The following is a 27682-nucleotide window of genomic DNA, read 5'->3' as shown; positions in this document are numbered from 1 at the left end:
ATCACTGAAGGAGACAGATCTGGCACAGCATAAGGGATGACTTGAAGGGTTTCAAAGAGCCATCCAAACAATATATTGATAAGAGCAATGAGGAAGTTGCTTAATGACATCTCTGAGGCAGAAGCAGATTTTATTTGAAATAAGAACTAGGAAACATCACAAGAAGACAGTGTCCGGTGCAAACAATCAGGACCAACAGAATAGAAAAGGATTCTGACCCATCTGGACAAAAGAAGTGTGACAAATTGAAATGCGATAACTATCAAGGAATTATCTTGCTCAGTGTCTGTTACAATAAAACTGTCTAACTGCCTCGTAGATAGAAGTCAAGCCTTGGCAGAATCAGTAATAAGAGAATTTTTGTCTTCTAACTGCACACCAAAAAACTGAGAGAACACAGTAAAGAATAGCAAGGATTATTTTTAGATTGCAAGATGACTTACAACTGCACACACCATGAGAGCATGTTCAACTGGCTAGGAGATCATGATGGCTAAATTGCAGCAACCTAATAGTCAACTGTCTTACTTTTGCCACTCGTAAATCCATTTTAGTGGTCTAAGCATCTTTTTGTTGCACTATTGGAATGTTGTTTAGTATACCCTACCTCTCCTAATTTAAATGTTATACTATATGAAAAGCTCTTAACAGAGGGAAATCTTGTAACAGCTGAAAATAGATTAAAGCACTATTTGCACCTGCAACCCAACAATATAGCTGAGATATAAAACTCCTTTCCCTGCCACTCGGTCTACTGGCAACTACACTACTTTAATGATATGTAGATCAACCATGACTGTGGTACTACAAGTGTATTTCTGAGTAGTTACTGATATGTTTCAACAGACCTTGAGACAAAAAGCAGGAGAATATTATCAGGTTCTATTTCCTGTGTAATTAGTTGTCATATGGTCCTAAAATGTAGAATATAAAGAAGGTAGTATTTATGGTTATTTGATAATTTAAAATGTAAGCTACTGGCACTTAAGACAAAAAAGCACACAGAGAATTGTACCTTACAAAATATGTAGGTGTAATGATTTTATATCATTAATATTCATACTGAGAAAATAATTCATTGACAGGAAAAAATTTATAAGTTTATTGAAAAAATGCATAGGTATATTGGGGATGTTGTTGATGGGCAAAAATTTTACTCAGGAAAAAGTGTGTTGAGAAATACTTTTCAGCAGGAAAGTAATTGGAAAAAATATCAGGGAATTACCTTCCATTTTACATGGCTATGTTAAAATAGTTTAAAACCAACAAAAGACACCAACAAAATAACCTACTCATTTTACAACATTTGATGACCATACAATGACATGACTTTGTGCACAATGTTTAGACTGATGACACCTCCTTGGTTTATGAAAGAGGCAAACTACAGTGGAACCACCCCAAAAGTGAATTGTAACTGTTCTAATAATGGTGAGATGTTTCAATGAGCTGACAAAATAGACATTTACATATTGCTGAATTCCAAGTCTTTGGTGTATGCAAGACACACTGATGCAATGTAATTCAATCTGCTGCAAGATCTTCACACAGGTAGTATGTAGAAAAGTCAAAGCCGGGGGTTTATAACATGTACACACAAAGTGGTCTGGAATTTGATTGCTAAACCACAAACTGTAGAGGAAGACACATTCATGTCAGGATATATTTCCATAAGTTTTCTGAAAATATTTCCTATGTCTAAAGGCCTCATTTCACATGTTTCAAGAAAAAGAAAAGCCATCACTATGGCCAACTGTTATTAGAAAACATTAACAATTCATTGACTTAAGTAGAACACAGGTAGGCCTACAGTACCTAACCCAAAGGCAATCAGAAGTAAGCTTGCATTATTTCATAGCTCTGGAAAAAAATACATAAACTAAGCCAGAGTGGCTTTATGTGTGTATATTCTCACACAATTAGTTCTGATGGTCTCAATCAGAACTTGTTACAGTTCTGTTCATAGCAATTAAATTTCCTTACAAATGCCTACCTTCTATGCCATCAACTCTGCATTAGTTCAACCACTATGAATAAGACAGTGCCTGCTAAGATGATCTTTAGATTGAAATCGCATCGCACAAACAGAACAAGAGAAAGGACTATGTCTGCGACTGTGTCTCCTGAAGTTCGACAGATTATTGAAAGTCGCTCCACAAATTAAACAAACATACGGCCGTTCTTCATTATGCAGAAGTTTGTGGTGGGCAAGTTCTCTGGAAGAAATGAACGTCTCCTCACAGATTACACATCGGACAGGACGTTTCTCCATATGAGTAATTTCGTGACTTTTTCTTGCTTTTAGAGTTTTAAAGGTGCTCTTTCCACAAATTCCGCAGCAGAATGGGCGACTATTACTATGCGTACTACTATGTCGCCGCATGTCACTGTCACTTACAAAAGTCCGCTTACAAACCGAACACGAATAAGGACGGGCGTCACCATGCCTCAGGATGTGCAAACAGAATAATTTGCCACTTTTAAAATCCCTCCCACAAGCTGTACAGTAAAACTGCTTGGTTTTAGAGTGTGTAGTACCGTGATCATGGATATCGGCTTCATTTTTTAAAATCTTGCCACAAACTTTACAAGAGTGACACGTAATGTGATTTTCAAGCTTCGAGTTCTCACTAAAAGTACTTCCGCAAACAGGACTTGAGAAAGACCGGCTTATATTTTGTGTAATTTCGTGCCCATTTACATCACTCACGGATGCAAGCGTCCTAACTAAGGGTTTACGGGTAAAAGGAATGTCACCGTGTGTAATCACGTGTGCGGCAAGTTCTTCTGTAGATTCAAAACACTTCCCACAAACTGAACATAAAACATCCACCGCCACTGAAGGATTCTTCTTCCTGCAATATGACAATACCGTTTTTCAAGAAAATTACAACATAATGCAGCTGAGATTCCATTAGGAATTATTATCCAAGTATATTGTTTTACAAATTTCTTTTAAGGTGCACCAACAAAGGACCAATGGCAACAAAGTGATAGTAAAAGGCTAGGAGTGGGAAGGAAACAGCCATGGTCATGAGGTAGATCCTCAGCATTGCCTGGTGTGATAATGGGAAATGAGGATAAATCAAAGTCAGGAATGCCGAGAATTGGGGTTCAACCTTCTACCCACTGAATATAAGATAACACGTACGTGATTTGATCTGCGTGGCCATACACTCAAAAATGTAGGTATCAAATGAATACGTACATGGATGCATTAATAGACATATAGATAGTTACCCTTCATTCGTGGGCAAAATACCGCCCAATGCCGACTCTAACATATCACCACTATATTCAAACTATACAACTATGAAACAAAAATATTAAGAATTACAGCAATCCATGAAACAAGAGGAAAACTTAATTCAGAATATAGAGTAAGCAGTTATGAGGTTTATATAACATATTTGTCAGCTTGCATTCGGAAGGTACTGGATATGAACCACACTGTTAGCAGATCTGAAGACAGTTTAGTTGGTTTACAATTCTAACACAAGGCAAATCCTAGGACTGCAGTTTAAGAGAGATCATGCTGATTTCTTCCCACCCCTAGCTTTTTAGTATCCCAACGTCACCATAAGAGTCATCTGTGATGAAGGGATCTAAGAAATAGTGACAAAAAGTTACTTTTGAACACAGTGAGGCTGTTCCATTCAGAAAATGTAATGATGCACAGCTTACTGATTGGCTTCCCTAACAATAGAGTGACAACTAAATTATATTCACATTTCTTACAAAAAGGTTTATATTTGGTGCATAGTCCTTCTTGTATGGTGGCTAATGATTTTGATAGAATTTCTTAAAATGGTTTCACAGAATCTACACAATTCCTGTGTATATAGTATACAAGTGGCAGCTAAATTAAGGGCAGCATATGGGACGGTTCCAGTTGCTCCAAAATCAACACCATACCAAACAATTTGCAAATGCAAAAATGGAAGCGCATTTGTGAGCTTGCATTCAGGAGACAGTGAGTTTAAACAACAGTGTCTACAGCCCTGATTATTTTCTCATTTTCACCTAAGGCAAAAGCTTCTTTACTTGCACTACTCCCTTTGTGTGCCTATGTTCACCACCAGTAGAAACTAACTGCCAGTGGTTAAATGATGAAAATGAAAATATTTTCGCTAGCCATGGCACATGTTTCTGAAGACGCAAGAGAACTTGCAATGAATATGATTTTGAAGACCATCATGCAGTTAGGAATGGAGTAAAGCAAACCATAGTAAATATATAGAAAAACTAAACACAATACATGGAACTAGTATGATTTACTGGATATTGTTAAAGGTCAGCGCCAATAGCCAGAACCAATTGTTTCCCCTGACGACCTTAATATAGATTTTTTTGGAATAGAGAATACTGCTTAACCCAATTAACCATCTAGGCCTAAATGCATATCATAACCATCTAGGCCTAAATGCATATCAATCATTCACCCCATTTCCTCAACACCCACATTTTACTTAACACTCTAAAATGTACTCCTATATATTTTATGGATAATATTATCATACAAATATTCAACTATTGTCTTAAACGTGGTACCTTCCCATCTCCCTGGAAGCGCACAAATGCTACTCTGATACCCAAGAAACCTGATCCTTAACTACCTTCAGATTACTACCCTATATGTACTCCCTCTGTGCTTCCTGAAACTTTGAAAATACTTGTGAGCAAACATATATAGGAACAGAAAGTACCATTCCATCTTTGACCCCTGAAGATCAGGATTTACAAAGGGATATAGCATTGCAACCACTCTCCTTAGACTGATTGAAAGTATCGGATTTGCTGTGGAATAGTGACAAGTGGCAGTCCTAATGCTGTTAACACAATTGCCTTATAGTAACAAGACAGGAAAATGGTATCATACCCCAGGACAACTTAACTATTAATTATCATATATTTCATTTCAACGGCATTTGGGAATGGTTAAAAACTCATGACAACAGTTTAGAATGTCAACCCATGTAAGTAGGCAATGCAGCTGTGTTTTGAAACCTTACATTCTTTCTTTTATGTGAATAAGATCCCAAACACTAAAATCTTATAGTTACTACTTTTTGCAGATGACCTTCAAATATACAGCAACCATACACTAAATGAATTATCAGATACAGCGCAAAAATATAAATGATGGCTTAAGACAATTAAGCAAAAACACATGATCATGCTGACTTCTTACAATCCCATACAAAATGTAAACAATCACTCTCAGTTCTCATAAGTTCCTATGCGTAATGAAAACTGCACTTATTCCACATTTATTAAAAAATGGTAAAAATCACCCTTTCAAGTAAGATTGGTGTGACTAAGACAGAAACACTAAATAGGATGGAATACACGAAAGAGGTAAGTCAGAAGGCCATTACAGAGCTTCATCCACTGAAAAGAAACAAAGACAACATGTAACAAAGATTAGTCCAGAACAGAATCCTCCCTGCTTTGACTACTGTGACAATATTTTCTGATGACACTAAGGCACAAATTATGAAACTGCAGCAAGTTTTGAAATGTTGCCTCAGCTGTTGTTGTTGGAGTCATCAGTCCATAGACTGGTTTGATGCACCCCTCCATTCCACACTATCCTGTGCTAAACCTTTCATTTCTATGCAACTATTGCATCCAACATCTGCTCTAATCGGCTTGTCATATTCATACCTTGGTCTACCCCTACCGTTCTTACCACCTACACTTCCTTCAAGAATAAACTGAACAAGTCCTGGTGGTCTTAAGTTTTCTGTCCAATAATTTTATCTCATCTTCTCATCAAATAGAACCAAATTGATCTCCTCTCACCAATTCGATTCAGTATCTCTTCATTCGTGATCCGATCTATCCATCTCACCTTCGCCATTCTTCTGTAAAACCACATTTAAAGAGCTTTTATTATCTTTCTTTCTGAGCTAGTTATTGTCCATGTTTCACTTCCATACAATGCCACGCTAAACACGAAAGACTTCAAAAAATTCTTTCTACTTCCTATATCAATGTTTGAAGTGAGCAAATTTCTATTCGTAAGAAAGCCCTTCCTTGCTTGAGCTAGTCTGCATTTTATATCCACATTACTTCTGCCATCGTTAGTTATTTTACTACCCAAGTAACAATATTCATCTACTTCCTTTAGGACTTCATTTCCCAAGCTAATATTTCCTGCGTTACCTGCCTTCGTTCGATTCCACTCCATTACTTTTGTTTTGGACTTCTTTATTTTCATCCTGTACTCCTTACACAAGACTTTGTCCATACCATTCAGCAGCTTCCCGAGATCTTCTGCAGTCTCAGATAAAATAACAATATCGTCGGCAAATCTCAAGGTTATAATTTCCTCTCCTTGGATTGTGATTCCTTTTCCAAATTCCTCTTTGATTTCCTTTACGCCTGTTCTATGTAAACATTGAAAAGGAAGGAGATACTACAGTCTTTCCTCAATCCTTTCTGGATTGCTGCTTCTTTTTGAAAGCCCTCGATACTTATCACTGCAGACTGATTTTTATACAAATTGTAGATAATGCTTTGCTCTTAGTGTTTGATCCCGATCACCTTCAGAATCTTAAATAGCTTGGTCCAATCAATATTATCAAATGCCTTTTCTAGATCTACGAATGCCATGTATGTGGGCTTGTCCTTTTTGATTTGATCTGCTAAGATCAGACGTAAAGTCAGGTTTGCTTCACGTGTTCCTACATTTCTTCTGAAGCCAAACTGATCTTCTCCCAACTCAGGCTCAACTTATTTTTCCATTCTTCTGTAAATAATATGTGTTAAAATTTTGCAGGCATGAGATATGAAACTAATGGTGTGGTAGTTTTCCCACCTGTCAGCACCGGCTTTCTTGGGAACAGGTATAACAACATTCTGCCGAAAATCAGATGGGACCTGTCTGATATATCTTACACACTAAATGGAATAACCTTGCCATGTTGGTTTCTCCTAAGGCAGTCAGTAATTTAGAGGGAATGCCATCAATTCCAGTTGACTTGTTCCTATTTAGGTGGCTCGCTGCTCTGTCAAACTCCGACCTCAAAATTGGGTCTCCCATTTCATCAGTATGAACTGCCTCTCCTTGTTCCAGAACCAAATCATCTACATCTTTACCTTGATACGACTGTTGGGATATGTTCCTGCCATTTTTCTGCTTTGTCTTGTTTCCTTTGAAGTGGCTTTCCATCTGACCTCTTGATACACATACACCTAGATTTCGTTTCTCAAAAGGTATCCTTGATTTTCCTGTTTGCAGCATCTACCTTTCCTAGGACCATACAACCTTCGACATCCTTGCACTTCTCCTTCAGCCATTCTTCCTTAGCCACCTTGCACATTCTATCTACTTCATTCTTTAATCGCCTGTATTCTCTTCTGCCCTCTTCATTTCTAGCATTCTTGTATTTTCATTGTTCATCAATCAGGTCTAGTATCTCCTGAGTTATCCACTGATTCTTCGTTGATCTTTTCTTCCTTCCTAACGTTTCTTCAACAGCCCTACTGACTTCATTTTTCATGACTATGCATTCTTCCTCTATTGTGTTTTCTTCAGCCTTTTCATTTAGTCTTTGTGCAACTTGTTCCTTAAAACAATCCCTGACACTTTTCTTTCAACTTGTCTAGATTCCATCTTTTTGCATTCTTTCCTTTCTTCAATTTCTTCAACTTCAGATGGCATTTCATGACCAACAGGCTGTGGTCAGAGTCCATATCTGCTCCTAGGAAAGTTTTGCAATCCAATACCTGGTTTCTGAATCTCTATTTGATACCTTCCAGTGTCTCCAGGTCTCGTCCATGTATACAGCCGTCGTTTGTGGTGTTTGAACCAAGTATTGGCAAGGACTAAATTATGATCAGTGCAGACTTCAACCAGCCGACTTCCTCTTTCGTTCCTTTGTCCCAATCCGAATTCTCCTACTGTATTGCCTTCTCTTGCTTGGCCTACCACTGCATTTCAGTCTCTCATCACAATTAGATTCTCATCACCTTTTACATATTGTATTAAGTCTTCTATCCCTTCATATATTCTTTTGATTTCCTCATCATCCGCTGAACTAGTAGGAATATAGACCTGCACTATTGTGGTGGGCATTGGTTTGGTGTCTATCTTTACGACAATATTTCTTACACTATGCTGGTCGTAGTAGCTTACTCACTCCCCGATTTTCTTATTCATTATTAAACCTACTCCTGCATTTCCCGTTTGATTTTGTGTTGATAATTCGGTAGTCGCCTGACCAAAAATTCTGTTCCTCCTGCCAATGTACTTCACTTATATCAATTACATCTAACTTTAGTCTTTCCATCTCGCTTTTCAGATTCTCTAACCTACCACAATGATTCAAACTTCTAACATTCCACGCTCCGACTCGCAGAATGTCAGTATCCATCTTCCTGATGATTGCCCCCTCACGTGTAATCCTCAGCAGGAGATCCGAATGTGGGACTGGTTTATCTCCGGAATATTTTACCCGGGAGGAAGCCATCATCATTACATCATTCATACAGAGAGAGCTGCATGTCTTCGGGAGTTAGTTACGGCTGTAGTTTCCCGTTGCTTTCAGCAGTGTAGCAGAATCAACACAGCTAAGCCATCTTGAGTATTATTGCAAGGCCATATCAATCATCTAGACTGCTCCCCTTGCAACTTTTGAAAGGCTGCAACCCCCCTTTCGATGAACCATTCCTTAGTCTGGTCGCTCAACAGATACCCATCCGATATGGTTGCACCTGCGGCTTGGCTATCTGCCTCATTGGGACAAGCAAGCCTCCACACCGCGGCAAGGTCACATGGTTCGCAGGGGACAACCTTCAGCTATGATGTGCATATAACTCCTTACTACCAAGAACTTCTCATTGAGCTTTCATCTGGGAGATAGTAGGTTCGAATCCCACTATCGGCAGCCCTGAAGATGGTTTTCCGTGGTTTCCCATTTTCACACCAGGCAAATGCTGGGGCTGTACCTTAATTAAGGCCACGGCCGCTTCCTTCCAACTCCTAGGCCTTTCCTATCCCATCGTCGCCATAAGACCTATCTGTGTCGGTGAGACGTAAAGCCCGTAGCAAAAGAACTTCTCATTAAGGGTTATAAATTTCATGTTGTAGGTCCGTATTGAACTGAGAATAACATATGAGTAACAACACAGTAAAGGTTTCCACCTATTCAATACAAAATATATTCACAATATTTTAAAATTAGTTTCGACCCATCTAGGGGTCATCATCAGCCACATCAAAACAAAGATCACTCTTGACAAAATCCTAAGAACATGTTAATTATAACAGTAAGATTATTATGGAATAACAAGTGAATGTGGTAAATGAAAAGAGATGTTAGGATGGGACAGGTGAGTAGTAGCTAATAAATATACAAGGAATATACATAAGAGGTTTGGAACAAAGTATAAAAGGGGGCTTTAGTGTTGTAAAAATTATATAATCATTGAAAACAGTAAGTCCTTATAATGAAGAATGCAATTTGAAATGACACATAAAATTATACATGGCTTAGGAAGAGTGGGGTTGTTTTAAGAGGGGAAGAGGGCTTAAGGGAGGGTTGAAGGGTGCGGGAGAAAGGGTAATTGTCTTGGAAAAGTACCTTTGATTAAATTTATGATTGAGTTTTGTTTGGCTGCATTATTGTTTCTGAGGAAAGTGATAAATAGATCGAAGAGTATGTTGGGTTTCTCTCAGATTTCATTGAGATGGTGACTGGCGTTAAAGTATTGGTCTAGGTGTATGTAGTAATTTTCCATTATGTCGAGTAAAGAACCCTTGTTTGCTAATACGAGGATGTCCATGTCTTGTTCGATTTTGGTGAAATTATGGTTATAATCTTGCATGTGTTGGCCGATGGCTGAAAACTTGTTGTATTTTATTGCGTTAGTATGCTCGTGGTACCTGATATTGAAGTTTCTACCGGTTTGCCCGATGTAGGTTTTTCCACAGGTGTTACATTTAATCTGTTAATAGATGCAGTTTCATTAGTATATAAACATCTGCAGCGCAACTTGCCTTAGTTCATTTCCTCTAAATCTCAATTTCTCTTGTCCTTATCATAGTGTAACATAAGCATTGACTCAACCCATGATATTATGCTTCACCATTCATTTACATATCACAATGTTTTAATTGTCACTGGCTCCAGACTTTGGAAATCCTTACCAGTCAGTCTCGAGACAGTGATTCATTATCTAATTTCAAACAATCTGGCCAAGATTACCTGTTGAAACCTACCAGCTTATACATGCAATATTAAGCTGAGCATGTGAATAACGAAGCATTGCGAGTATTTTTATATATATAACAAGTAGGCCTCATTGATAATTGTGCATAATTATTGTCTGCATGACCAATGTGTATGTAACTCATGGATTGAACCAATCAGCCATCTGAGAACTCATCTGTAAGAAGACAGGGAAATCTATCATACTCGTTTACGAGTGATTGCTGATGATGATGTGTGTGTCTGTGTGTGTGAGAGAGAGCACATAACTTGATATTCAAATTGATTAATATTATGTATGCTATTGAAATTCTTTTATACATATGGGAGTGTGTGTTTACATCATTCAACTCTATTACAAGATAAGTTCATGTATCTGTACATAACAGAGGGGCAGCTGCCCAACTTTGACGCTTGAAGGAAACTGTAATAAAAAAGTTAATTAATATACTTACCAATGAAGCATTTGTTTACATATATCTGTGCATAATTACAAAACATTAAATTAATTGTTTCCCTGTATTCTAAAATAGAACAATGATGAATTTGCAGATTTACTTGAAAATTTATGATCATGTCTTCCTCTGTGCATTATTGGGGGAAAAGACACAAAATTTCTGAGAATATGGATAATGTTTGGAGGAAATAGTTCCAGATAAAATTTCTGATGACAAGGTTGTAATAAATGATGCAGTGACAGTGAAAGAAATATGAAATGTTTCACAGTTGCTTAAATGTATTTTATAAAATCTCACTTCAGAAACACTTTGATCTACCACAAATATTCTTTGTAGACAAATATTCAATAAAATTATGTCAAGAAACAGGTTAAAGAAGAACGTAAAGTTCCTGAAAATTTCACTTAATTCTAACTACTAGTTAGAGACTAAATATAAACTTGAAAAGAAAGGATTAACAAGGGGAAAAGAGGTCATGGAGATGAAACCTTCCATGTATGACAGTAAATAAGAAAACAATATATTGCATTCTGTGTAGGGTTTGTGGTGTACGTACTTGCTTTCTTCTTTGATGAATGGGACCAGTTGATGAACTGGATGTTGTTCTATAAATATTTCCTCCTTAACACACGCAGAAGGCTGAAAGTAAGAAATACAGAAAGTAAATTAAGGAAAAAAGAGTAAAGAGGTGTTGAACAAAAATAAATACAGATGAATCTGCTGAAAAATAAAGTTCATATTGGGACAATTAAGTCATAATAATTTATCTTTCAAAGTGAAAATGTAAGCAACCAAACAGATTTCATTCTAATTAAAATGTAATTTAGGAACATGATGAAATGAGTGGCAACATATCCTAGTGCAGACATTTGCTCTGATCATGTATAGTAGTAGAAAATGTACAGATGAAATAAGAAAGGTCAAATTTAAACCATTTCAAACTAACTGTACACAAGTAAACTATACGATACTACAATAAGAGGATCAATTTAAGAACAGTTTAACAGTAAAATGGGGAATGCCTTGCACAAAAATGTTGATTACAAACAAAACAAGTGGGTAATATTGATAAACACATTGGTTGCTGTCTATAGAAAACAGATAAGGATAACACAAATACAGAAGAGGAAAAAATGGATGACTGATTAGATACTGAATCTGATGGAACAATGAAGAATAGTCAAGTACTATGTAGAAGATCACTGGAAAACATAAGGTGATATGAGAAGGAATATAAAAATAACTAAAGAAAATGGATGGCAAGAATGTGCAAAAATGGGCTAAAATGGCATCCCTAATACATTTTTGGTGGGTCAAGTTCCATTTTTGTCCAGCTGAAGAGAGACAAGGTTCCTTTTGAAACACACTGAGTGTGCTTATGTAGTTCATTACACTGCATAAAACCACAATACACAAACCAAACCAAACTCCATGGCACTACAGCCCTTGAAGGGCCTTGGCCTACCAAGCAACTGCTGCTCAGCCTGAAGGCCTGCAGATTGTGAGGTGTTGTGTGGTCAGCACAGCGATTCCTCTCGGCCGTTATTCTTGACTTTCGAGACTGGGGCCGCTATCTCACCGTTAGCTAGCTCCTCAATTCTAATCACATAGGCTGAGTTGACCTCGAACCAGCCCTGTCCTGGCCGGGAATTGAACCCGGGGCCTCCAGGTAAGAGGCAGGCATGCTACCCCTACACCAAGGGGCCGGCAACCACAATACACATCATGAATAATTATACAGGCCAGGAAATCTAAATGACAATATGAGAAACCTCTATGAGGGGGATACTTTTTGTTCAATGTCTAAATTTAGTAATTATGATGCAAGAAGGTGTGCCTTATATCCTCTCTCACCTTTCTCCTAAGATGCCAGGACCATGAAATGCTACCAAATAATGTTATGTTAGAACAGACCTCTAGAACACCAGAAGCAATGAGAATCAGTCGTACTAGCAAGGCATTATTGACAGAGGAATGCAGCAGACTGGTAAGGAACTAGATTTCATCTCGAGGGAGTCCTACAGCTGAATCTATGCCTCTCGAACTTCGTAAATGAGGAATTATGGAAGGTAACTGATGGTATGACTGCACTGCAAGCCAACAGCATACTATACTGAGAGTCAACTCAAGACCTAAGCGGACCCTTCGATGTTAGCCAGACTTCTGGTCAGTGAAGAGGTTCCCGCTGCAGTAAATAGTTCATATATTTGTTGGTTGTTGCTGCAGCCAGGAGCTTCCCTCAGTTTGGTTAGATATTCTAGTGAATTGACTGAACCAGTAAAAAAAATTTTCACTGTAAAAATATGGAAAATATTTCACAAGGGTTCGTTACCAATTCTTATATTTCACAAGTAAATGGCTGCGAATAGTTATTGCTCTTGGTAGTGTATGTAACAAAATAAATAATTATTTAACATGAGTCTGGTATCTTATTGCATTGTGTATTTTAAACTTTGTTCGAGATCATTCCATTGCTGTATAGTTTGCGCAATTTTTACGGCGTTGAAGATGGATCCAAGAAAACTGTTGGCATTACTGGCTGCAATAGCATGCTCAATATTCATAATGGCTGCCAGCCGTGAGCAACACGTGGGTGATGCTGTGACACTTGAGTCGCAAGTGAAATACTTTAAAGCTAATAAAAAAGGGAAAGGGGGGGAGGATTTAAGTAGGAAGTCTAAACAAATTATTATAAATATTTACAGTAGCCTACGAGATGAGAATCTGCTGTGGACTGTGAAAGAAGTGGTGAAAAAACAGCGCAGTTCACTGGCGTTTCTACGTACAGTGTTTACATGGCTCGTGTGGAATTGAAGGGAATTTGTATGTTTTCTTGTGGTACCTTATCGTATATGTTGGCCTGTTTTTGTTTATATATGCCGTGAGGTTTTCTGGCGATATGCCTCCCTAAAGTTGCTGAAAATTTAGTTTTTCTTCAAGTTTCTTTACGTCGCACTGACACAGATAGGTCTTATGGCGATGATGGGACAGGAAGGGGCTAGGACTGGGAAGGAAGTGGCCATGGCCTTAATTAAGGTACAGCCCCAGCATCTGCCTGGTGTGAAAATGGGAAACCATGGAAAACTATCCTCAGGGCTGCCGAGAGTGCGGTTCGAACCCACTATCTCCCAAATACTGGACACTGGTCACACTTAAGTGACTGCACCTGTGGAGCTCGGTAAAATTTAGTTTTAAGAAAGTATCTGAATTATGTAAACAAGCAATCAAGGCAATAAGGGAAATGAAACAAAACATCACTCAAATAAGCTGCATGCCAGATTAATGCTACAGAAAACATTTGTTCATTTGACTGTTTGTCAGTAGGCCTATGTGTCAGTTCAGTTCAAACTATGCACTCACCATAAGTACAACAGTGAGAGCCTTAACAAGGTATGGGTACAGAATCCTTAACTTACTCGAAATAAAAAATAATAGTCTGTACTTTATTTTCGTAACTAGCCTCTATCTGCAGAAATGTTCTCATGAGGGGATCATGAGTCCATTTTTACCTTCCGAATGAAGTGACTACAATTTTTACAAAATTCCTGGAAACATTGTGCTTTGTAATCCTGCTCAAAGGTGAGTTTTCAGCTTGTTGAACTGTAAGAGGCCACTGACAGTCGTTGCACGAGAGAGGAATCGTACACTTACGTTATCATACTCTTCGTTGTAAGTCCCAATGTGCCTCACACAAATTGCATTATGAAATAAACCATGCTTCTCTTGCCTCGGTATTCGCCAGTCACAAGATGCACGATGTTAATAATACGCTGGCTGTGGCAGAGAAGGAGAAATGAGACGGAAGGGGGAACAGAGATGTGCTCACATGCGGAAGGATACTTTTCCTCAGCTCTTGAGCTGACTTTCAATATAGATCAGGTAAGGGGCAGGCATATTTCTAAACATGAAGTCTTATGTCATATGCAGAAACCACATGCTATTAGACTTGATGCCAACAAAGTAGTTGTAAACTTGTCCAGTAGACCTCTAAATGAAACCCAAAAGGCAGTTCTCACAAAAGGTTTCAACTTTGCTGTAGCACCTAGAAGAATTCCAAATGAAGAACGTATTACATCTATAGAATCTTTGGTACATTACCTCACACCTGAAGAGGTTCAGGAAGTTAAGACAACAATGTTCCTGAGTTCTGAAGACTGATAAGCCACCTAAGTCCAAATGAAAGCAAGGCAAAAGGGAGGCGCTTAAATATCTAAGGGACAATTTTGATATAACTGTTCTGCCCGCTGACAGGGTAATGCAACAGTGTTGATGGATAAGAATGATCACGATAACAAGAACCTATCTTTGTTACCTGATCCTATAAACAGGATTATCTTCGTGATCCTACAACTCGCTACTGAAATGTGACCATCAAATCTGTCAAGCAATTTTCTATTCCAGAATATACAGCAAAGACATTCCCTCCAGGGGATGCTACTCCTCTGAGTCTGTATGTGATTCCTACAATCCACACAGAAGGTGTTCCTCTCAGGACTATTTTACGGATTTCAAACACTTCACTGAGAATTTGAAAGCTATATCACTTCAGCCAGGTGATATCTTGGTGAGTATCAACTTGGTGTCTCTCTTCTACGAGAGTACCTATTGATGGTGTTTATCTCTCATTATTGATATTTTACTGAAGACATTGCATGACCTTTTAACAGTGTATGACCTCCTCCTATTTTGTATGGAATGGGGAATATTATGAACAGAGAGATGGCATGGCCATGGGACGAACTCTCTCTCTTGTTGAGGTTGATTTCTTCGTGGAGAACTTTGGAGACAACGCTCTGTCGTCGGCACATTGCAAACTGAAGATCTGGTGGCGATATGTCACCGATGCATTCACTGTTTGGACGGAAGGTGAAGACAATCTTGGTCATTTCCTAGATCACCATAATCACCAGAACCCTTCCATTTGTTTCACTATGGAAATGGAATCTGACAACAAAATACCATTTTTAGAGGTTCTCCTTACAAGGAGGAGGATGGATCCTTAGGATAGATCGCTTATTATAAGCCACCACACACCAATAGATATCTCCACGCAGATTCTCATCATCACTCTGCCCAGAAACATGGTATTTTTACAACTCTTAACTAAAATGGCTAGAGGGATTTGTGAAATGTCCAGTCTACAAAAAGAAATTAACACCTTGAAAACTACCTTTGAGGGCAACAGTTACAGCAAAGCTTTGATGTGTAAGGTTCTGAAACCGACACATAATCAGACATCTGCTAGGAAAAAAAGATGTAAAAGGAACAGCTTACCTAACTTACGTACGTAACACGACGGATCATATTGCTAAAATCTAACACAGGTACAACGTGTGAACAGTATTTGGAATGTTAGCTAAGATTAGGCAACTCCTATAACCAATTAAGGACATTTTGCCTACATAGCAACAACCTGGTATCTACTGAGTTCCCTGCATTTGTGGCAAAGTTTATATTGGGCAGACTTCAGGAATGATTTGTACTCGCATTAAAGAACATAACAAGCACATCACACTCAACCATCCTGATAAATCAGCTGTTCCTGATCATGCCTTAACACCTGGTCATTATGTTATGTTCCAAGGAGTGGACATTCTTACCTGTGTTAAATAATATTGCCCCGGAATTATCAGGGAGGCAGTTGAAATACATAAATACCCTAATACATTCAACCGTGATACTGGCTATAACCTCAGTGAATCATGGCTTCCTATTATCAGAACCATCAGAAAATGATGCAGACCAACGACCTTAGTTGTTAGGTCCCTTTAAACAACAAGAATCATCATCATCAAAAAATGATGCTTTACTGTTGCCATTCGTTGTTCTAACATGAGGCTAAAAGGGCACTACTTTAAGTTCTTTGTTGCTTTCTCTTAGCAACCTCTGAGGCATCGTTTCATTTTTCATTTTCTCCTGATGAAGAAAGGCAAGGTTCTTTTTGAAATGCATTGAGATGGTTTGTATAGTTCAATACATGGCATAAAACCGAAATACACATCATGAATAGTTACAGGGGCTGTGAAAGTCTAAATTATAGGACTTGTCACTAGTTTGTGCCTTGTGTTCCCACAGATGACTGATTGTCTGAGAGACATACATTCGAACTCAAATTGAAGGAGGTCAAACTCTTGCCTACCATGATGTTAACAATAAATGTTATATATTTCATTTTTTTTTTTAGTTGCTAATTTCACAATGACAGATAGGTCTTAGGGTTATGATGTGATAGAAAAGTGCTAGGATTGGAAAAGAACAGATATGGCCTTATTAAGGTACAACCCCAGCATTTGACTGGTGTAAAAATGGAAAAGCGTAGAATACCATCTTCTGGCCTGGCGAGAATGGGGTTCAAACGGACTGATCTTGTGGTTGCAGCATAATAAAAATAAAGAAGTAAACCACCCAAAGAATTGTTGACCTGAGCTCATCAAGGCAATTTAAATGAGGAGGTTGGAGTATATGGGTCACATTATGAAGACTCCTGTAAAGAACAGTCTGGTACAAGTAATATTTTGAGGCAAAAGCATAGATAAAAGGGGATATAGCAGATAATGTACATCTAGGATAAAATTTTTGAAGAAATGGGTTGGAGATCTTTGAAACATGACAAAACGAAGAGTCATGCTTGTGGCCTTAATCCGGTAGTGATAAAATCAGCTGCCATCCAGTGGAGGGTCTCTGAACAACAATAACTGCTATGCATTACCTAGCATTAAATTTTGAACTACATGAAGAAAATATGAAAACTGTTTCATATGATTGGCAATCACATGATAAATACCATCTTCTTGAGGTCCTTCAATAAGCCTGCTTTAAAATACAATGAAATCTATTCAGCAGTTACCTTACAATTTCACATATTAGATTACTTCAAATGTGTTCACCTGTGTTTGTCCTGGCTCTGCCAATTCTGATTTAGTTTCTTCTTTCCAACGCACCTTGTCTGATGTAAGTTCACCATTGTCCTGTGGAAAAGTTAATTTATTAAGCACATTCCTCAGACATATCTGGTAATGTAGGTACATATGAGTGGGCTTAACAATTTATAATTTCATAGTAACTGAGCCAGTTTCAGAACTTTATTATCATTTTTATGAAAATGTCCAAGTTCGGGATCCTTAAAAACATAACAAAGAGACCTTCAGGAATGGAATAGTGCCCTGTTTCAATGGTCAGAGATATTCTTGAAGTGTGGAGCAATTATATAATATAAAAACTTACAAAACTGCACTTAACGATGGGAAAATATACAAACATATTGAAAAACATTCTGTTCACCATAAGGAAACCAATTCTGAAGTATTCAGAACCTCAAAATTTATCACTGTCATCTTTCACATCCTATATTAGAAAACACAGCTCAGCAGGAAATATGTATATTCCATATCTCATGTTGCTGTGAAGTGCTCAGCCTGACACCACGGTGGATCCTCAACCACTCTGCCATCAGCTGCCATATAGAGCTATGTGTCACTGAGGAGGCAAGCTAAGAAAATGAAGAGTGAGATAGTTTTATATTGCTTTCCTCTCCTAGCCGGACAGTGTTGTTACACACCGATCTCTCATGCTCACTGAAATGTATAGAGGGACCAACCATGTGAATGTCAATTTCACACCCTTTCCTACAGAAGCTGGCTGTATTAAGAATGGTATTACTACCCCTGCTCATACCTACATCAATTGCTGTGTTAAGTATTACTGAATTATGACTGAGATGTGTATTTGTTATTTCTGTTTGTAATTAAACCTATTTTAATGTTTATATAGGGAAAGTATTGGGAGTCACAGTAATTACTTATCTGATTATGTTTCTGATTTCCTTTAAAGACCAAGGAATTACCTCAACAAAGGTTGTGAGGATAAGAGACAAATGGTATCCCAACCAATGCAGTCACTTATACTCAGTACACTTCAAATATAAGTACATGAATCAAATTTAGAGTGGGTGCGACAGAAGATGAATGATTACTTAGATGCATAAACCTTTGGTGATTCTGTGGCTAATGCCCTTAAATTTTCCAAGATCTAGCTCTTGAAGAGTTTGCTGATTGTAAAAGTACCATTCAGTTTGTAATGTTCCTAAATTTTGCATTTGATTTGATAAACTCATGCCATTCTATAGGTAAGCAAACCAAGGCTGCAAACATTATTCCAAAATGGACAAAATCTGTTCTGATATTGAAAAACATATATGTTATCTTAACTCTTTCGCTGCACTATTTTTAAACTGAACTGTTACAGAAAAATGTAATTTTTTTGTATTTTCCAAATGAACTGAAATTTAATTTTTGTTAAAGGTTAGTGACATTCAACACCATTGCACCATTTTTAACTCAACTTTGGCAAACTAGCAGTGACATCTGACCTTGAAACACACATTACTGTGATACATCTCCGAACATGGAACTGGACACATTGCAGGCTGCCCTGGGTAATTCTTACAAAAAAAATACTGTCTGTTTTCTCTTTCACAGTCCCTTTTTTTCTCTGAACATTTTGCTGGTAATATGGAACAAACAACACAATTAGGTTTGTGACTCTTGTCCTGCTGCTCCCCAAGAAAGTGCGTCTCTGTCAGGCACGCTTGAGGTATGTAATCAGAAGGTCTTCCTCGTTTTGTCAGCAGACTGCGTTGATACTCTCGCAGAAGTCCAATTATGACAGAATTTCTGAAGTCAGGAGCACTAATTGCCCTTTTATGAAGCTCATTGTACAATACTCCTCCTCTCATTAGTGAAGTTTCAATGCCATCACTAATATCCCGCTAGTCCGAAACAAAATTAAGATCTTCCTCGTTGGCACTTTCTTCTGAACAATCACTATACACATCATCACTTGTTTCATTGTCCAAATTTACTGAACAGACTGAACCAGAATAGGGCACTAAAAGATTGCAGATTTCATCACTGTCATTACTAATGTTATTCCGCTCGCTCATAGCAGCTGAGTGAAGCCTGCTATTGGCCAGGCAGTTGACAGGAATGTTGGCAGGCGGGCGGGTGAAAGATAACAATTAAACATAGGTCCAGTATTCGCAGCAACATTTTCAGACAATGCTTAGTACATAGTCAATACATGACTACAGATGTCTGTATTATTAAATGCGCCTCTATCAAAGAAGTGCATGGAAAATATAGCAGGAAAGTACCAAGTCGACAAAAGTCGATTTTCACAGTGAATGCTATAGGGAAGTAAGTCGACAAAAGTCGACATCAACAGCGAAACAGTTAAAAATATTAGGTTAATCAAAGGCTTGCCCTTCTGTAACTCTAAGAATAAACTGCATTAAATGGTATCATTTTTAATTTGGTAAGTGTGCAAGGTCTTGCTGAAACATATGTTGGCAGATGAATCTGTACTAAAATACCTCCTCACATGCAAGCTAAGCCAGGATCACCTGGAATTATCCTTCTATTGTGGGAGCGACAGAGAGGGAAATAAAATGCCACTCAATTCAATGCTGCATATAGGAAGTGCCCCACTGGTTTGATGTTGATGCCATTTCACACTAAATATAAAACGAATGCAGGTATGTTGTGATTTTTATAGCCCAGAAGCAAAGGTCGCAATACATAACATCACAGTAGTAAAATAGGAACACTATTAGAGTGTTAATGCTTTTTGTTAGAGGTATGAATTACTTGGCTCTTTGCAATATTAGAGGGACCAGTACACTCTCAAACAAGTACATTTTACAACACGATATCTGTGAAAGAGGGATACTATAGCAGTCAATACTAGGGAAAGCCATTGGCTGTGCACTGAGACGAGACGACAGTGTCCGACTTACTCCCCCTCTGACTGCGAAGTCGCCGGCCCTCCGTCCCTTGCCACGGCTGACCGGATATGCTTTTCTATTTATATTTGGTAATCTGTTGAAATATTTAAATTTGATATAACTTTTGTTTTCAACTTTAACAAATAAGGAAATAACACAAAGCCTTATAATGCGTCTTCAGTAAGCATCATAAGTTTTCTAGAAGGTAAGACTCAATGGTGAGTTTCAGTGCCCATTCCGTATCAGACCATTCTCAACATACTTCAGGCAAATGCTAAATTGTTATCTTCTTGAGCCTAACTTTAATAATAATAATAATAATAATAATAATAATAATAATAATAATAATAATAATAAAGGCCTGTGATAATATTAGACAGCATTTGCGTATTTGAGGGAAGATTTGGAGCAAAATGAGAGAGAAAAAACAGCAAGAACCTTGAGTTATAGGCCCGTCCATTCCTTACCTGCTGATATGTGCCTATGAGAACATAAACCTTTCTTTTTTTGCTACTTGTTTTAAGTCCCACCAACACAGATAGGTCTTATGGCGACGATGGGATAGAAAAGGCCTAGGGAGGCAAATAAGACCTTAAAATTATAAGTAACAAAATTAAACACTAAAACTCCACATTAAAAAGAAACACTGCCCATCGTTTTATGGATCAAAGTTTGGTTTCAATAAATGAATCAACAATACTCTTCACAATTTTCCTTGGAAGTACTATCAAAGAGTATTCCTTAACACTTTCAACACTACCATATTTTAACATGGATGCTGGCTGTGAACTGGGTCTTTTTGCTAATTTTTAACACGTTATTATGGAACAGCGGAACATATAAGATGCCTGATTTTTGTACCGTATGAAGGTGTCAACCATCCAAAATGAAGATGTTAATCAACAAGTGAATATCTGAAGTAATTTAATTATACTATTCTTATGAAAAACATAACAAAAAATACAACGGATTTTTTTTACATTGAGGTTATACCACTAAGTTTGCTCAAACAATAAAAAATAATCATTTAATGTGACTACTTAGGCCACAAATAAACACAAATGTAGTGGAATAAAATATTTACCTATTTAGGAATAGTTTGTTTTTGTATGGCAGTCCTGAAAACATTCGACTATACACAGTCTTACTTTGCACTCTTTGCACCACCATCTACTCTCTTTTCTGACGCGCTTACCACTTTCAGTAGACCAATAATCACTAAGTTTGGGTAGCTTCACCACACACATATGCAAAATTGTTGCAAAAAAACAATAAATTTCGTGAAGTTTTACTGCAGACCACCGGTGCCACATGGAATTTTCCTTCAGTTTGCCCTGACGTTTCATTGCAGCAATTGTCGTACCTGCATATCTGTTAGTTTCTGTTTTTATATTTTTGATTACATCGTCACTAAACAAATTACTGAAACAATCCATTTCGTCACTCCCCGCGCAAAACTGAGTAGAACCAGATGCCGACTGGAAGACAGGTAGCTGTGGTTGGTCATCTGTTTCTGACCATTCATCATCAGGCTTAGATGATCTAGCAGATGTTCACGGCACAGGTGAATCAGCAGCCTGCATCTCTTCGTCTAAACGAAAAAAATAAACCCAAATTTCTGTAGGCGAAGTATTTCTATCGTTTGTAATCGGAGTAAAATAATACAGCCAAACACTTACGTTCCAAAGCGACGTAATAAATAAAAATCTTACCTGAACTATTGCTTGGTACGTTATCCGGTTCGTAAGCAGGGTCGTTGTCACTTTCATCCATCTCTGAACCCGCTTCTCCCGATAAAATATCTAAAATATCACTATCATTGAGCCGGCGTGAAGACATGTTTACACAGTAACACAGCTGACAGCGTGACAGATTTGGCGCGCGCAGCACACGGCACACCGAGAGCTTCGGTAGAGGTCACGGCAAGGAGAAAATACCCTGTTTATCATTTCAGTTCGAAATTCCCGATAACTGCTGCATTCTATTGGTCACTAGATGAACTATTACCTCCAACCAAGGGACGGGAACCGTACGTGATACATGCAGCTGGATATAAACACACGAGAAAATCACGCCCGTATCACATACGGGCGCCGTCCAGAAGAAGGAATGCAGCGCGCCCGTATCCCGTACGGGCATAGTGTTGAAAGTGTTAATATTATGACAGCAATGAGGACAGTAAAATCATTATTTCAGCCTTGCTATAAACCTCCAATCCATTCATGGGTGGAAATGATATTGACCCCAAAAACTATCCATGGATAAGAGGATTCTAAATGTGAAATCTGGTCCAAAAATATCCTGTAGTGTTCTAGTTACAAGAACTCAAACAGAAAAAGAAAGACAGGTAAGACACCAAAGCTAAAAAATACATAGGTATCATTATTACACCTGAAATTATTATTACTTTTTTGCTAGTTGCTTTATGTCGCACCGACACAGATAGGTCATATGGCGATGATGGGACAGGAAAGGGTTAGGAGTGGGAAGGAAGCGGCCGTGGCCTTAATTAAAGTTGAGCCCCAGCATTTGCCTGGTATGAAAATGGGAAACCACGGAAAACCATTTTCAGAGCTGCCGACAGTGGGGTTCGAACCTACTATCCCTGAAATTATTAATTATAAAATAATGTTTCCAAAATAATCAGTGGGTAGATACACAGTAGTTACAATTTAAATTATATACCAATGTGCCTGCCTTATCAGTTCATGGACTAGGATGATAAAGCTTTCCATGTTACTTTGTCCTGTCCTACTGCCTCTTGTTGAAATAGTGAACCTTATATTTAGTACAAATCTTTAGTCATACTAACTTCATGGCCACCCTATCACTCAAAACCTCTAGAATTGCTCCAAAATTAATAATAATAATAATAATAATAATAATAATAATAATAATAATAATAATAATAACAACAATAATAATGTTATTGGCTTTACGTCCGACTAACTATATTTACAGTTTTCAGAATTTAGTCCCACAGGAGTTTTTTATGTGCCAGTAAACCTATCTACACGAGGCTAACGTATTTGAGCACCTTCAAATACCACCGGACTGAGCCAAGATCAAAAATATCAGAAGGCCAGCGCCTCAACGCCTGAGCCACTCCGCCCGGCAGCTTAAAAAAACTAAACTGCTAAAATCCTACAGGACTTTGTTTATAATTAGCACACTCCCCATACATATACCAATATAACCCACAGCAAGTGAAAAATAGTAAATCTGTTAATGCCAAAGAAGAAAGTGTAGAATGATCAATACAGCAATAGTGGATTCGATCCCCTCATCTCAGGATTTTAGGCGAAAAAGAACCGACAGGTCACCATAAGTAATTTTGTTCTGAACAGTAACCTAAATGTCGCCATCAGTATGTTCACCAAATGAAGAACATGAAGTCCATGGCATTGAACAGATCCCAAATCAGCTCTTAGTTTCAGGTAATGATATCTCAAAGTCACTGGGACTCTTACTGGAGCCCTGTAGGTAAGATGAAGGCACTCATGCTCTAAAGAATAGGGCCTGCTCAGTTGATTTACACTGAAAATAATTAGTGTTAAGTAATTAGGCCCTAATCATTAACACATTCACGACCATCATCTGAGCGGGCTATTTAAAAGGCTGGCCCAGCTATTCCATCTGTTAGTGGCAGAGCAAACAACAACGAATTCTTTTCACAGTAAGTTTTGAACTAAACAAGATATAGAAACAAAATTTTCCACATACCTTAATAAAGTCCTCTAGTATCGCTGTAGGGTGTAGTAGGTAATGTCACACTTTCACAAATATAGCGTATTTCACTAATAATTTTAGTTTTGAAGCATACTTGAGGAGAACTTGACTTTATTTGATGGTGGAATCTTCAAGAGAATATGCTTTTTTCTCTTCCCATCTAACCTAAATGGTGATCCTTGGCCGGTGCCCTTTTTGGCGGCAAAATCGCGGGACATTGACTTGGAGCTGATGAAGTAGATGGAGCTGAGATGTCGGAGAGAGATGACTGTACTTGTATGTCGGGTTCACTTTTCCCCCCATTTGAGAATTCCCTTATGTTCTTTTAAAACTTTTGGTACACCCCTACTTGACTGTATTGTTCCACATACGGCAGTCTTCTAGTCCCGTAACGTTCCGCGAGTGCAACGCTATTGTAATAATTGCCCATATAGACTGTATACCCCCTGGCCAAGATAATTTTCAAGCAGCTGAAAAACTGTGCTTTGTAAATTTGCACCACTTACATCATTTATATTGTTCCTACACGCCATGGTTACCATTCAGAATGTGATTATACACACACTTGTGCAATAACAAACCAACTACGCAGATAGTTTGGTCAGAGCTAGGCTACCTTCAGAAACAAAACAAAAGAAGTGCATTGGGAGGGAAAATCGCCGTGGCCATGTGGTTTCTGGCGAGTACAAGCATTCATAAGGGTATTACCTTCATCTCTCTCGCACATACTTGTGACCTAAATAGATCCCAGCTGCGTGGGAATGGCTCCAGTTCAAGGTTGTGCTTATCCGGGCTAACTCGGATAAGGTCCACAGCATGGTCACGCACTATAGGCAATAACTCGGATACGGGCGTGAATGTGTTAAACTATCCACGGGGAAATATCATAAATACAAGGTTCTAATGTCAACAATGGCACACTATTTGCAATAACAATGAATGATATCCAGCATGCCATCACCACTCATCTGATGACCATTTTATATCTACAACAAACAGCATACCTACCAGACTACAACCTAGGTGTGTTCAGCAATGAAACAGAAGTACCTTTTAAAAGTTGGAGATTTTATGCCTCTTGTTATACACCGAATACTATTCCAGATGATATACTTCATTCATAACTTATAGATCTCAAAAATGTTTGAATATCAGTTATACTCCAATCACTATAATGTAATCCGGAATGATACAAAGGATGTACTGATGATGATGATGATGCTTGTTGTTTTAAGGGGCCCAACATCGAAGGTCATCGGCCCCTAAAGGATGTACTTGCCGTGCATTCAAGCCAGACAGGTTCCTCCTTCATCTTCATTTTCTCATCCATTTCACACAGCAAGAGAAGTAATTCAATGAAATTATCCAAAAATTATTTCCACTGGATTTATCTGCAAAAGAAAAGAGGTACATATTTATTACTATTATTATAATCATTAGGGTCATAATTTATAGACCAACAGTGTAAGCAAGCAGGCCTGTAGCTCTCCATTGTTGTCAATGTCTTTGTCACAGACACACAGTCTCTAGTCTTCCAAGTATATCAAATTACAGGGACAAGGCTTTTATCCCAAACATCACACACACATTTGCATGGACTGAACCATGGGAACCATGGTGAAAAGCCAGTGACAATGCCACTTCACTATCAATGGCCCTAGGTCTGTGGTCTCTTTTCCAACCAACTTTGCTTTGTGGGAGTGAAAGCTGGGTGGGCTTGGGATATCTTATAAGTTAGAAGACATGAAATTACCGAGAATCATTGCTGGTACACATGGGTGGCAGAAGGGTACTCAGAATGAGGAAATAAAAGATAAGTTAGTAATGGTTTTAATGGATGAATTATTATGCAAAAACTGGCTTCAGTTTTGGTGCCACATGAGGCAAATTGAGGAGGATAGATTACCTAGTAGAATAATGGATTCTCTTACAGATGGTACGGGAAGTAAGAGGAGACCAAGATGAAGATGGTTAGACTCAGATTCTAACTTTTTAAAGATACAGTTAGAGATATAGTACTAAATGAGGCCACAAAACTAGACATGAATAGAGAATTGTGGTGGTGATTAGTAAATTTACTGACGCTTGCAGTCTGAAAGCTAAAATGCGGAACAGACCATAATGAAGATGTAAATATGTATGTACATACGTATGAATGTATTTATGCTCAACATTGTCCTAAGAAAGTTGGTGAGATTATTACAAAACAAGGAGGCTCTCGGTATCACTATTTATGGCTATCATGCTCAACTTGGAAAAGGAAGCTACGAAGATATGTCAAAGAATGTATACCACATAAACAAAGGAACAGAGTCACTGGGCTTATGTATACACTAGTTAGTAATCCGATCAGTATACAGCACACAGGTTTATCATTTGGTGGAATCGAAAAATGAAGCATAAGCAGTTGGAGAATAGGTGTTTATGACAAATGGTTGCAGAAGGTTGCAGAGGAAAGGCATGAACTTGGTCTACATTTAGAAGGAAGTTATGTGTAAATATGGGGAGAAAGTTATATCCACCCAGAAAGTTCAGAAATAATGTGAATTTCCAAGAGGTTGGAATGACTGCAAGAAATTAAGATTGTGGATGCTATGCATCAACGTAATAGACCATTAACTTGACTAAGGGAACAACAGATATATGGCAAAGAGTAAGTAGGAAGTGCACTGATAAGTGGCTCAACGAGAAAGTCAAGATTTCTTAATGGAAAAATTATTTATGCTATGACAACTGCTTAAACAACTTTTGAAAATACTGATAAATACTGAACCCCTCACCCTTCTGCAAAAATAAAATGAGGAAGCTCACTTTTCTAAATTATACTTTCTAGCCACAGAATATACTCTGAGCTAGTGGCATACTCTTTGATGTATTCTAGATAATGGGCAATATGAATAAACCTGATATCTATCTCTTGTCTCATAAATATTAAGATGTATCTCAAAAGTAGGTGAATAAAAAGGCATTGTCTCAGCAGTAAACATTGACCCTTGAGATACACCTTTTTATGGAATTCTCTACAAGGTACATCTCCACATGTGTATGAATAAACTAGAGCTTATCATTGCCATAAGACATATCTGTGTTGGTGTGACGTAAAACAAATAGCATAATAAACTAGAGCTTCATCTCAATGAATGGAGGTAAATCTCAGAACATGAGACTGCTCAGTAGGTGACTCAGTGATAGACATCAGGCTCAAAACCTGATGGTGGATTTACAATGCAGAAGAAAAATATGTTAAGCACAAAGAAATTCTCTTGAACATAGTTACAAAGATGTCTACAAGCTTCATATAGAAAATATGGATTATCACAAAATCCAGGAACTAGTACATGAGAAATGATTTGTTTTAACAGGCTTTATGTCACACAGACACAGATAGGTCTGATGGCGATGATGGGAGAGGAAAGAGCTAGGAATGGGAAGGAAGCAGCTGTGGCCTTAATTAAGGGGCAGGTAATTAGGGGTGATGTCTGGTGTGAAAATGGTAT

The 27682-nt window shown here is 38.0% G+C and overlaps 1 protein-coding gene across 2 annotated transcripts; it reads right to left on the bottom strand.

The window, feature by feature from the left end:
* Nucleotides 1–1075: 1075 nt before the first annotated feature.
* LOC136884668 (zinc finger protein 596) lies at nucleotides 1076–25981 on the bottom strand. 2 transcript variants are annotated; one of them, XR_011018890.1, is made up of 4 exons: nucleotides 25236–25981; nucleotides 17563–17643; nucleotides 11232–11314; nucleotides 1076–2855 (listed from the first exon to the last, which is right to left on the bottom strand). XR_011018890.1 is itself a non-coding variant. In XM_067156923.2 (4 exons), exons 1-4 carry the CDS (start codon nucleotides 17957–17959, stop codon nucleotides 2021–2023), a joined length of 1002 nt encoding a protein of 333 aa, XP_067013024.2. In that variant the 5' UTR covers nucleotides 17960–18018; the 3' UTR covers nucleotides 1076–2020. The 2 variants fall into 2 exon arrangements, 1 of the variants encoding a protein (XP_067013024.2); XM_067156923.2 differs by lacking the exon at nucleotides 25236–25981 and adding an exon at nucleotides 17957–18018.
* Nucleotides 25982–27682: the final 1701 nt, after the last annotated feature.

The sequence above is a fragment of the Anabrus simplex genome, chromosome 13 (assembly GCF_040414725.1).
Source record: "Anabrus simplex isolate iqAnaSimp1 chromosome 13, ASM4041472v1, whole genome shotgun sequence".
In the NCBI taxonomy this organism is placed as follows: domain Eukaryota; kingdom Metazoa; phylum Arthropoda; class Insecta; order Orthoptera; family Tettigoniidae; genus Anabrus; species Anabrus simplex.
This window is presented reverse-complemented; position numbering and strand designations above follow the sequence as displayed.